The following is a 13,359-nucleotide window of genomic DNA, read 5'->3' on the forward strand; positions in this document are numbered from 1 at the left end:
GGTGTGCGTGACACATAATGGCGCACGAACATTACTTTTTTCTATTGTCCTCATATTAGTCTAGTTAGTGATTGAACATGAATTTATGGTCCTCAGTTATAGCGTATTTTAAGTTGTGACATGGATGAAATAATCTTGAAGTAGGATCATTTGCCACCAAAGAAGTTAAAAGAGAAAGATAGAGTTAAGATGCATATTCTGCCTTCTCATTAGATTTTCAAAACTTCAACAGCAACAAAAAAGTTGCAGGATAAAAAGCCACATTGTAAACAAAAACCTCATTTGGCAAGTTCTGAAAAGAAAAAAAAAATGCACTCCTACAGTTAGGCCCGAATTACACACAAAAATTTTGTTCCATAAATCCACTGCTTCCTTTAATGCCTACTTTGCCCCCATTAAAAGTCATTATTCAGCGTCCCTTGAGTTTCAAACATACAACGCTTTTAAAATTGAAAAGGAGAAGAAGAAGAAGAAGAAGTCAATCTTAAATATTGAAGTTCAAGCACTTTGGGAAAAAATGCAGACACGGGTCTAGAAACCCAAACTAGCTCTCACAAAACTCGACGCCAGGCTGTTGTTGTTTTTCTCTTTTTTATAGGTCTGCACGGCGCGACCTCTCGAAAATCAACGCGCGTCGTTAGCCGGAAGTTGTACATGACCACTATCCACTAGAAGTAAAACCCGTTTTCTTGCTCTTGGTCCTGCACAAACTGAATGAAAATGAGCGTTCACTGGCCCAAGATACTTCTGTTTGGTGACTCAATAACACAGGTAAGCTCCTGATCGCAAGAACCAGTGATTACGCACACGTTTATGTCTGTGGTCCGTACCGGGTTGAGCCTAACAATGTTTGAACTTGAAGTTGAAGATCGGACAAGAGTGAGCTCGCGCTTGGCTTGCAGCCAGCGAAGACGTCCACAACCGGCCGACGACCGGGACCGCCCAGGCCGGGTCCGGGCGCCCCTGAGCTTCCTTACCCACTGTTGTTGTCAGGCGCTAGGCAGGCTCGGCCATTCATTATTAGGTCTTTACCCACCACTATCACCACAAACAGTAAACTTACACCGGCCCTTTCATCTACGAATAATCAAAAATTTTATCAAATCTACCAAAAAATAAAATATCTACCAATGTAACGTATAAATTTACATTGTAAATACTGATACACTCATAGATTAGATAGGGTCCTCTACGTAACATGCATAAAGTTTAGCCTGAAACTAACCCCGGCGCGGCCCGGGGCGCTGTAACCAGTATTTTTACCTACTCGGTAAAATTACGTTACTGTTGGGGTCGCTGCTGCAGTTAGCCTGAAACATGCAAACCTTGACCACACCGTCAGGCAAATATTAATCCTATCTTATCCTGTCAAAAATTGTACGTCACACACGTTCCTTATGACCTCCGCCAAGAGAGGAGGTTATGTTTTCGCTACACCGTTGGTTTGTTTCTTAATTTTATTTGTTTGTTAGTTTGTCCGTGGGCAAGATAACTCAAAAAGTATATATAGTTAACGGATTTGGATGAAACTTGCAGGAAAGGTTAGAATGATACAAGTAACAGATGATTAAATTTTGGTAGTGATCCGAGAATTTTTGGGGAATTTATGAAGGATTTTTGGCAGATGTTTTGGCAGGTAGGGTCAATGAACTTGGGAGTTCAGGCCGTGCGTATTTGAGGTTTGCATGCGCACACTAAAGTGCGTGCTGTAGTTTCTGCTAGGGCGAGGCGCGCCGTGCAGCTGAGGGTTTATGACGTAACAAAGGCTTCCATATTGGGAAATCGGGCGACTTTCAGCACACAATATGGATAAGTAGGTATGGGTGGAAATCACTGATATCTCTATGGAAGAACACGATCAGTGGTGGAAATGAGCTGCATGCTTGGCGGAGGTCTGCGCTCTCAGAGTGCTTCTCTAGTTATTGTTTGTTTTATGTCTGTGCCAATATTTGATGGAACATTTAGAGCAATGATGTTCCTTACCCTTGTATCTCTTCCTAGATCTATGGTGGTTCTATATTGGTAAATTTGTTTATGGTCCACTTCTTTTTCGTTATCACTGTTCCCACCAGACTGATGACAGAGTCTATTCCAACCACAAGAACGCAAAGGCCTGCAATTTATTCATTTAAGGATGACTTGAACTTCATCAAGGATGAATGAGTGTGATTAAGTCGCATTAACAATCACCTACACACCTAACTAACTCAGACACCGAATTATAATGCCCATTTGCATTGCCTCTATATATTATTAGGAGTAGACTAGCTAGCAGTAGATTAGTCCTAGTTGATATGAACAAGAAAACTGATCTTCAAGTAAGTTTGTACCGTACACACCATTTTGCATGTTTTGTTTTGTTTTGTTTTGCATTGTTTTGTGTTTTTTGTGAAACAGCCTTCCATTCAAACTCTTCTAGAACTGCAGAACTTGCACATGCACAGATATTGCTAACTTGCAAAATAGTTTTGTTGGGCTGAAGAGAGTTTGGCTGTAAAATGCTTCTTGGCCCTACAGAATGATTCTGTACAACTTAGTATTTGAGTGTAGTATCTACATGTAGATTGTAGTATTAGATTTTGTACATTCAAGGAACTTGTCAAATTAATGATCTCATGCTTTTGTTTCCCAACAGCTTGCAAGATTGTTTGATTTTCGTAAACCTTCATGACAACCACCATACAGACACAGTATTGTGCAGATGGTCAGAGGCTGTTTACTACTACTAGTCTCTGCTTGCTGATGAGCACCAGTTTTGTATTTTGACAGATTAAATTGAGGACGGACTGAGTTTGCAGTAACAGACATTTCCCATAGACACCTTCCTGAATATTTTCAGGACTCGTCTTCAACGACTTAAAGATAGTACCTTAAAGCAATACATGACATTCGCTGATGAATATTGTCATCACCTACATATGTGCTTTTACAGTTTTGCAGGTCTTCTTGGCATCATGGCATGCCACTTAAATTTATTTGTTTACCTTGCCATTTTCATTCTGTTCTTGCAGCTTTCCTTTGAACCTGGTGGATGGGGTGCCTCAATTGCGAATCAGGTCCAGAGGTAAATTGAATATCATTTTTGTAGACACAATACAAATTGATGATCCGTTGCTTTAATGATTAGGCAGCAACATGATATTCAAAGAAAAGGGGAAGTGTGCTATAGAAAATGTGAAGAATTTGAAATTGAATTTTATCTTTGGTATTGCAATCTCACAAGATATTGCTACTCATCATCAAGCAAGCTATAACCCCCCCCCCCTTTTTTTATCTTGTTAAAAAAGAGACTAGTGACTGTCCTGTCTTTATACCAACCCATATAGTTTAATAACACTATTCACACCTAGTAGTATGGTATTTGGGTTGATGGTGACTAGAAGTCATGGACACATCAGATAGACTTGTATGCTCATCTTACATGGGTATGGTAGTACACTTAGTACTTTTCATCAGCTGAAATTTATAAAGCCATAAACAATGTATTAAGCTTTAGAATACACATTAACACCCTTCATGTTTTTACCCAACAAATTTATCACCTTATGAGATGGCTTCTTGAAAAAGAAAACAAAATATCATGACTGATCTTGATTGCAAGAGAAAAACCACATATGGAATTTCAGTGTGGAAGACGGAACCTTTACTCCTTCACATTTATAAATGGATAACTTCCTCTTACCGTAATACGTTTAGCAAATGTTCAGCAAATGATGCATCATGCACTTTTGAAAAGGGAAGGGAAAACTTAAATATACAGTAAGTATCTAAATGATTTGCATCAGATAGATGTCCCACAGCATATTTTTTGATGCATTTTGTCTGATTTATGTTTTCTTTTTAACAATTTGATACTTGTCTAGATCTCCCATTAGAACTCAGTATTGGTATAAGACCAGGTGAAGTGGATTTATTCTTTGGTGTATTTAGCTTGCAAAACTTCACTACAATTGTATTAAATTAAATGGACAAATAAGTTTTTCGATTTAAAAAGAAAACAAATATAGCACTGACCAGTAAAAATCACTGTCAGACCAGTAACTTTTTCAGGAATGGAAAAGTACAAAATGGAAAAACGGGGAACCTACTGGTCCGACCTAGATATGGGTTAGTGTGCAGCCTTGCAGTAGCTATCATAAAAGATTTTATCACTTTGAACATTAAAATGTATGAATGCATATTTTATTTGCTTTCTACTTGTCTTGTTTGTTCATAGATTTGTTTTAGTTTAGTATGCTTTGTCTTATTTGATGGAAGGGGGATAAGGGCTGATGCCAGTTCAGCATTTACAGGTTTTGTAGAATGTTATCTTTCCTGAAATATTTTGTTTGTTTAAGAAATCTGAACAGTCTGTCAGTTTGCCAATATTCTAATGACAACAAAGCATTCTTTCTTTTGTTTCAGCTGTTTGAGCAAATATTGACTCTTTATGCATTGCTTTGATCAAGTGATTTTACAGTAAAGTGTAGTGTGTGATGCAATAATCTCAGGTCTTTAATTTTAAAGGTACTGTTTACCATTGGGAGCAGTGATTTTAAAAATATTCGGGATATCACATTTGATGCATATTATGTTCAGGTCAGTTGTATCACAAAACATCCTACCATGTAAAAATTTTGTAATAAAGCCTAAAATATAAGGAGATATCATTTTTTTTTCTCAATAAGCCATAACTGTAGACAATTTAGTCTAGAAACATTTTTTATTACCAGTACAACTATTGTTCACATTTTGTATATTTAACAATACTTGACATTAATTATACCGATTCAAAATTTGACATTGGTTGTTCCTATCCCTACAATGTGTAACTCACATTTTAAAATTATTTTGAAGCACTAAAGCTGGGTTTTTGTTTCATCTGCAAATGGTAAATTATGCCTTTAATGTTTGTTTTCATGATTTTCATTGTGAGGGCTTCTTGGCATGTCTGAACCTGTCTCATATCTGTGCAAACTTCATCTCCAGAAAGTGTGACATAATTTGCCGAGGTTTTTCTGGCTACAACACCAAATGGGCTCTTGCTGCCTTGCCACATGCACTCCCAGCAGAAATGCTAGATGGTGTTGTCATGGCAACCATTTTCTTTGGTGCAAATGATTGTTGTGACCCTGGTCTTCAGGCAGACAAACATGTACCCATCTTGGACTATGTCTCCAACATTAAGGTATCACTCCATTTGCTTCTCCGGAAATATAAATTTATGGAAATTGGTGATTAACCCCGTATAACAGTGAGCAGGTGTGTACTCAGTCTAGAGACTGGAGTGTGAAATAACTGAATTCTTAGAAGCAGTGGGTGAAATTGGGTAGTATTTAGACAAGTGGTGGCTTTGCTGTTGTTTTTTGTTCCTTCCCTCTTTCAATATATCTATCTATAGCTTCATTTTTGTTGTTGTTGTGTAATTAGTGTGCTTTTTTTTTTTTGCTTTCTTTCTTAATGGCTCCATATTAGGAGTTTTGTAAGATGCTTGTTTTGAGTATCTGATATTTTTCCCCAAATGTTGGTCCATGAGAATTTTCCCCTCCTCCATTTATGTGTACATGTATATAATTCTTATACAGATCTTGACATTTATATCTAAAGATACATAACGTTGCTACTGGGACACACTGTGACAGGGCAATAAATGAATAGCTTTGTGAATATTAAATGTTCAAAAGGTCAGCATCCTGAATCTCCAGTTCAACTCTGGTTAGGGGAGGGGGAATCCACATATTCCAGAAGATGCCAAATCCATGTACACAGATGAAGGCATATTACGGAGCAGTCACATTATATAATGTGTTTAATTTTCTGTGGCCTTGGGTTTTCATTCAAATTTTAATGTACCGGTAAATTAATTAAACTATGAATGGGAAGACCCCTTTGTAAGTGAACAGTGCTGATTTTGGATACAGACTAATCAGTTGCTTCTGAGATATACATTGTGTGGTTATTCCTTACAACAGATGTGATTGTACATACATTGTACATTGTATTACATTTAGTTTCTGTAAGCAGTTGGTTAAAGACTGAGAGGCATCCATAAACTCCAGTTGCTGCAACATCAAAATAGCATAAAAATATAATTCCAGGAAACTTAAGAATAACACCATATACATGTACTGTCCACTGAAGAATTCCAGGCAGTACACTAGTGTGTTGATACGAATGTGGCAAGGTTCAAGTTTTGTTTCATTGCAAATAAACAGTTAACGTGCATAGCTCCTTTCTCGTGAGGTGAAATAAATCAAGCCATATTATGACTATGTTATCATTTATGAGAAGTATTCATGGAAATAATTCTTAAAAAAACATTAACATGACCTACACACAATGCTACAAACGTGCTCTTATTTTATCTCTGCCAAACAGAACCCTCAAACTGATCTTGTGTTCCAAGTTACAACCAGACTTATTTGCTAGTGATGAGTGCTCGTTAATAAGGCTTTATCAGTCCTTTATGTCAAATCCTTCGTGACAGCATTTTATTTGTGGCAAGACTGACTGGTATTAAGTGTGCCATGCAAACAAAGCGTTCCCTAGGATTATCACAACTGGCACATTCCACTGTAATTCAGTAACTTTTACAGAGCTCTGCAAGTAATCGTGTGTTTTCATCTATAATTCCATGAAATGATAAACAAATATTTTGATGATAATCTCCAACCCAACACTCAAGGCATTGAGTTTGTCAGACAACAAAATTTTTTTATTGAATAAATTTCAGTACTTAAGGTGCGATCACACATCGCCGGTTTAGATGGCGGTTCACGGCGGTTCTCAAACCGCCGTGAACCGTGTCCCAATGATGGCGGAAAGCACTTTGACTACGTTCTCAACACGTTTTGAACACGGAGCAAACGCGGATTGACGCGGTAGTAACACGTATCGTCCCGGAAGGTGGAGGAGTCCATACCAAGCCCATGTAGTTGGATGCAATCAGAGCCCTTTCACTTGTCCTCAATGGGTTTCAACGATGAGCGTTTTGCTTTGTTAGGTAAACACAATTTTAAAGAAATTATGAAACGTTGTAACCACCTGTGTTTTACAGATTGATATAAGTGATGCAACAACCAATTACCTTCAAGTTTCAATGTGACTTTTCTCTTTCTCTTTTAATTCTTAAAATATCCGTATTAACTGTCATTAAAAAGACATACCTTTCAAAGCAGAATCCAAAATAGTTTCCAAAGTTTCCTGTTCATTTGTAGGTTTATTTATCAAGTGATGTACAAGTACTTGCTTGTTTCAACATCTCTCTTTTTTTGTTCTTTCTTAATTAAGTTTTCACATAATTATTCGGCGTGTTGAATTTAAGATCTTGTTGCTTGTTTATCCATGTTTTCACAAAATTGCTCCTTCTTATCTTTCAGAGCTTCTTGTGAAATATGAGCCTAGGAGAGTTCCTAAATCGTAAAGGGAATCTGTATGTGATACCCTCGATCCATTACGACAAACTACTATAGATGGCAAACGTGGTTTATGCCGCCCCAGAACTGTGGAACAGCATCCCAAGTGATAGAACATGCAAATTCCATCAATAAGTCCAAAATGTTTTTAAATACTTAACTGTTAAAATAGTAACATAGTGATTGTAGATGATGATTTATGCAACATGTTACTGTTTCTGAAATTACCTTTTCCTGTTTATCTTTTTGTTCCCCCTCTAAAGCGCATAGAGACCTTGCCAAAGGTATTATGCGCTTTATCAAAGACCGGTAATGATGATGATATAATAATGATATCTTTAACAGCAGTCAATAAAAAAGACATATTATGCACATTATACATTATCAAAGAAGCATATTATAGTATTATGTGCATAGTTTCCTCTTTACTTACAGGTTCATGTAACATAATAATGGTGTTTTTTCAAGTTTCAACATTGCTTTTCCCTCTACTCTTTTAAGTTTCACTATATCTGTATCAACATGTCTTACAAAAATGGCATACATAATCACGAAAGCAGAACCTAACATATTTACATTATAAGTCTTCTGTGTGTAACACGTTGCTGGCCATCTTAAAAGCTGTTAAGCTTTGATAAAATTATGAACTTACCTTTTAATGTAAATGATGTACTATTCAACATACTATTCAACAACTTTTTGAACATTAAACTTTATTTGTTACTGTATATGTGTTAAAGAAGTAAGGAAACTGTAGCATTCAATATATTTGCCCGATCTTGCATTATGGGTTCATTTTTGCGTTTATCTCCATTTTTTACTGCTCCGCCACGAAGTGTCACCGGAGCCATTATTCTCTTTTAAGTTCATTGTTTCTTTTCGCTTGAAAATTATGGCGGTGTTAACACGGTATTATCACGGATCCTGCGGTGCAAACACGGAGGATGCCGTTCTTAACACGATGAACGGCGATGTGAACACGGTCCATTTCAAACCGCCAAGACCGCCACGAAAAATGAAACATGTTTAATTTTTCTGGCGGTTCCCCGCGGTTCCCCGCGGTTCTCGGGGTTCATGGCGGATGGGTGACGGATGACCACGGTTTGTGTACGGTGTAAACACGGTCTTTGGCGGAGCACGGCGATTTGCTGAACCGCCATGAACCGCCATCTAAACCGGCGATGTGTGATTGCACCTTTAGACATCTGCTGACAACCAAACTCATGCAACTAACCTGTTGCTGTTGGCTGTGTAATGATATCGCCCTCTGCTGGCCGACATGCAGTACATTTTAATTCAATCGCAACTCTCGCTTCAGATGTCACATCTCCTACATTGAATGCTTAGTTGTTTTTTTTTTTCTCTCTATCTCTGTCAATCTTTCTTTCATTCTCTTTCTTTATAAGGTGAAATATTCACAAAACAAGAAGGAAAAAAAAAACAAACAAACAAGTATAGCCAAACTTGTAACTGTCATGAAAGCAATAGGGGAAAAAAATAGCCTTTTCAAAGGACTTTCTGGATATTTTGCTATCAGGATTAATTTTGTCTGGTGTTCTGGCATCATGCCATTTTGATTCCAAGACAAATCACTGTCTCATTTCCTCATCTTTCTGTTGTCTGCATGAGTGTGAGTTTGAATGGAGGATAAGACACAATAAGCTCAGATGTTTCTAATATTTTGAGCCCACACAAAAATTCTGCTGCGACAGAAATTAGAACGTCCTTGTTTCCATTCACATTATTATTGTGGGGTATGAAAAAAAAATAAATAAAAAAAATAAAGATAGTGATGACCATGATACAGTGAAATGTTCATCAGTATTATCATTCTTTATTGTCAGTATTTGCAGTGTCTTTTTGGGATGTCAACACCTGGTGTTTGGGATGGATAATTGGGATCGGTATTGTTGGTGTTGGAGTTCGATGTAAGGCAGTTGATTAGGAGATGGCACTAGTGCAAGCACTGAATTTGAAAGCAGCCATTCTTTGCAGAATGATACAGGACTTCAACCACAGAAACAGCAAAATCTGTGCCTCCCCCCCCCCCCTTCCAAAAAAAAAAAAATATGTTCAGTGGTGCAAGGCTCTATTGCAGAGGACATAAAACACACATCACACGCATGATCATGAATGTTGTCCCCTTTGAAACCTTTACAGAAAGTGTGATGTAGTGAACAGAGGGTTCTCGGGCTACAACTCCCGCTGGGCTCGCATCATTCTCCCCAGTGTCTTCCCTCCCGAGATGGTCCAAGATGCAGTTGCAGTCACACTGTTTCTGGGTGCCAATGATAGTTGTCTAGAAGAAGTCTGGCCATCGCAATACGTCGGCCTCGAAGCTTATGCAGACAACATGAAGGTTAGAAGTGATGCAGTGGTTATCTGTAGACAGATGCATGAAACTCAGAGAAATTTCACCGTGAAGGTTTCCTCATATAATTGCAGTTCAGACATTTTTCCTTCATACTTTTAAAGCATTTTCAAGCTGGGTTCTATTGCATGAAATATTTTAAATGTCCTGAATTCAATGTATAATCAAGAGGCATAATTTTCAACTTCGGTGGCTGAAAAGTCAAGTTACACCTGGTTTTATATGTCCAATACCAAGTGTAACTTGTATGCCACAGGGCTCGCTGTCAGTTTGAAATTTGTATATGTACTTGATTAATGATGTAATCACTTGTTCATGAAACTGTGCATGTATTATAGATGACTGGTTACGTCTTCTGTCAATTTGACCCTTGGTGTCAATTTGACCCACGTACCAGAGAGGAGTGGATCTTGTTTCTGTCATTTTTCATAGGATGCTTTAACACAGGTAACCTATGCACCAACTGCACTGTGTAAATTTACATGTTGTCGGACTGCAACAACCCAATGCATTATGTGAAAAGTCAGTCCTGAATGCCTGCTTGTTTGGCCTTGATGTCACCTGGTTACATTCCCCACAAAAAAAAATAATTTTAGATGAAAAAAAAAATTGTATGAATTTTGAATTTTCACAATTAGACAGCTCTAAGGAAGTTTCCTGCCGTTGCTCACTTCCTTAACAATCATCCTTGTACCTGTCCCCAATGAACTGAAAAAGAAATAGATGTGTTTAATGTGGTGTGACATTCAATTTCCCATTCTAAGGCAATGATCAAGTATTTTGAAAGCAAAGGGCTTCCTAAGGAGAGACTGATGCTGATCACACCGCCTCCTATAGATGAAGCAGCTTGGAGTGAGGCTTGTAAGACAAAAGGTAACCTACACCCACCCATGCCTACACCCACCCATGCCTACACCCCTCCCTCCCCCCCCCCCCCCATTCCTCATGGTATTAAAACAAGTTGAGCAATGTGACACCACTTATCTTTCAGTCTTATTCAAATCTTCATACACATCTGGGGGGCATTTCATGAAGGAACTTGTCGGATAAAATATCTGACAAGTCAATTATATCCGACAAGTTTTGAGAAATTCTTTAGTCTGATTGGCTGACTTCTCTGAACTTGTCGGATATAATTGACTTGTCGGACATCTTATCCGACAAGTTCCTTCATGAAATGCCCCCCTGGTTATTAAACAGACATAAGATGCACTGAGAAGCTCTCATTGAAATTATAGATTCCGAGGTGGCAGGAATTCCTAGGGAGGGCAGCCCTGAAGAAAGTGGTGCTATTTCTGTCACCGAGAATACACATACTTTCACTAGTAGCTTGAAACAGTGTTTCCATTCCTCCAATGAATCTTTGAAAAAAAAAAATAAGTGTGATCCTGCTCATATTGATACAGAGTGGTCTTTGTAGACGATACCAGTAGCACTTTACATGTCGTGCCTCTGGATAAAACCTTTGATCAATCGCACTATACCACTATACCATAAATGTATAGCACATTGTATGCCACAAACATTTTGTTTTCAACATTATCAACATCAAAACAATATCATGATTGGTCATATGACAATGTGTAGACCAATCATAGAACAGGATTTTATTTCTGAGGTAGTGTAGCTGCTAGTCTGCACATTTCCATGGGATTTCACACTTTGATTGCGAAGACCTCTGACATCAGTGCATGTCACAAGCATCAAATCACTCTGCTCTTTGGTTTTTGCATGAAAAGGGCACTACTAGTTGATTTTATACCCTCCGTATCTGAATTTGGGAAATTCTGCTATTGATTGTTTTAAACATCAACTTAAACATGAATATGTTTGTATCTTCTGGTGCCAAATTTGTTGCTTTGCAAATTACATTATATCCATTCACCTTTGCGCCATCTCCAAAAGTGCATTCCTATTTGCTATTCAATTTCTTTTACTTTCTTTTTTTTCTCATCCCAGGTACAACATTAAACAGAACACTCAAGAACTCAGGAAAATATGCCAAGGCTTGCTGCGATTTAGCCCAAGATCTGGGAGTGAAAGTGATAGACCTGTGGACCTTGATGCAGAAAGAAGAGGTAGGATGGAGACAGATGTACTAAGTTGTGGGTTAGAGCGCCCTCCCATGTGTAAAATATGAAATGTCCAAAGAGGAACTATGGTGCTTTTAGGAGAGATATCTGGGATAAAGCAGCTGGAACGTTGAGAGTGGAGGGTGTTGCAGGTGGCTCTCGACCCTCAGGACCTACAGTTTTCTTTCATTGTATTGAAATTTTGTTTTAACCAAAGGGAATTTGCCCCATAGACTTTGATGATAATACTTTGGGAAACTGAATTTATACTTCGTTGTGGCAAAAATTTTGTTATAACCATGTTCGTTGTAATGAGAGCCCCCTGTATGTAGGATACTATCGAGAGTGTAGCTATTGTTTCATACAGCAGCTACTTTCCATGCACTGTGCAAATTGATGGTATTCGAGCACAATGTTTGATTGAAAAGAGAGAGAGTAGTATGAAAGTATCACTTGGTGAATGATTAAGATGGAGATAGTGTGTAACAGCAGACAAAAAGGTGGATGTGTTGATGTAGGGAGGATAGTTTGAGGGGTTTCACAACTCGGCATGATGAATACAACCAGCTGAGAGAGGCCATGTTATGTAGCACACAGACCACCCAGCAAGACTAACAGCAAAGACAAACACACACATTAAAGCCATGTGTCGATCCCTTCTTACACGTTCCTGGGTTACAAATACAAGGCACTGTATAAACCATGCGTCAAGAAATCAATGATGATTAATTCACAGAGGATCCATTTTTATTCATCTTGAAATGTTCTAGACGGCATCTGTCATTGACATTCATTCTTCCCAAAATCAACTTCTCGCACTTGACACTATTTGCTATGACAGTATTATCCTCTCACATGCCCAGTTGATAACCGGATGACTACTCTGATGATGAAAGTCACTTGACAGTAAATAAATTTGGGGGTAATGACAACATGTGTTCTTCTGTCTTCCAGAACTGGGGCCCGAGGTTCCTCTGCGATGGTCTCCACTTGACAGCGGAAGGAGCAGGGTTCCTCTACAAGCACCTCTCGGGTTTTGTAGACGACTGCACTGCATCCCTCCCTCAGCAGTGGCCAGACTGGAGCAGCATAGACTACGCCAATCCAGAGAAGAGCTTCCAGCAGGATTGATGCCTGATGTTCGGTAGTTGTCTTAGGTAGTTGGCATCTTCTTTGATGTGTCAGCGTAAAAATCAGGATATATTTTTTTTCAGATGAGAATATTTTCTTCCATTATATCTCACTCGTGATGTTATGCGATTTTTAGTGCTTTTAGTGTTATCAAAGTCCTGTGATTTTTACTATTTTCCATCGTAAGCCTTTCACAATAACTGGTGAGCTGAAGGGATGTTGTATTGCCTTGGCATTGTTTGTCAAACAAGCTAGAGTGCATTCAGGATACGTCCTGGAATGTATAGTTGTTGCAATATTGACTTTGTGACAAGAATCAGATTGAAGGCTGTTCATTGCAATGATGATGACGAGCGTCAGAACAGGCAGCACAAGTTTTAATATGACAGTG

General features: G+C 38.4%; 1 protein-coding gene across 3 annotated transcripts; it reads left to right on the plus strand.

Annotated features, from left to right (window-relative positions):
* Positions 1 to 658: 658 nt before the first annotated feature.
* LOC140237759 (isoamyl acetate-hydrolyzing esterase 1 homolog) lies at positions 659 to 13,143 on the plus strand. Of its 3 annotated transcripts, none has more exons than XM_072317692.1 (6): positions 659 to 771; positions 3,012 to 3,064; positions 4,969 to 5,167; positions 10,530 to 10,638; positions 11,725 to 11,843; positions 12,792 to 13,143. In XM_072317692.1, the coding sequence occupies exons 1-6, from the start codon at positions 715 to 717 to the stop codon at positions 12,966 to 12,968; spliced, it is 714 nt and encodes a 237-aa protein (XP_072173793.1). In that variant the 5' UTR covers positions 659 to 714; the 3' UTR covers positions 12,969 to 13,143. The 3 variants fall into 3 exon arrangements, with proteins under 3 accessions (XP_072173793.1, XP_072173794.1, XP_072173795.1); XM_072317693.1 differs by lacking the exon at positions 4,969 to 5,167 and adding an exon at positions 9,555 to 9,753; XM_072317694.1 differs by lacking the exons at positions 659 to 771; positions 3,012 to 3,064 and adding an exon at positions 9,555 to 9,753 and having other exon boundaries at positions 5,034 to 5,167.
* The last annotated feature ends 216 nt before the right edge of the window (positions 13,144 to 13,359 follow it).

The sequence above is a fragment of the Diadema setosum genome, chromosome 14, assembly GCF_964275005.1.
Source record: "Diadema setosum chromosome 14, eeDiaSeto1, whole genome shotgun sequence".
Taxonomy (NCBI): Eukaryota; Metazoa; Echinodermata; class Echinoidea; order Diadematoida; family Diadematidae; genus Diadema; species Diadema setosum.

Coding starts and splice junctions, on each gene's coding strand:
- LOC140237759 (XM_072317692.1), top strand. CDS start 715: ATGAAAATGAGCGTTCACTGGCCCAAGATACTTCTGTTTGGTGACTCA. Junction 10,639..11,724: donor TGAGGCTTGTAAGACAAAAG/GTAACCTACACC, acceptor TTCTCATCCCAG/GTACAACATTAAACAGAACA. Junction 11,844..12,791: donor CCTTGATGCAGAAAGAAGAG/GTAGGATGGAGA, acceptor TCTGTCTTCCAG/AACTGGGGCCCGAGGTTCCT.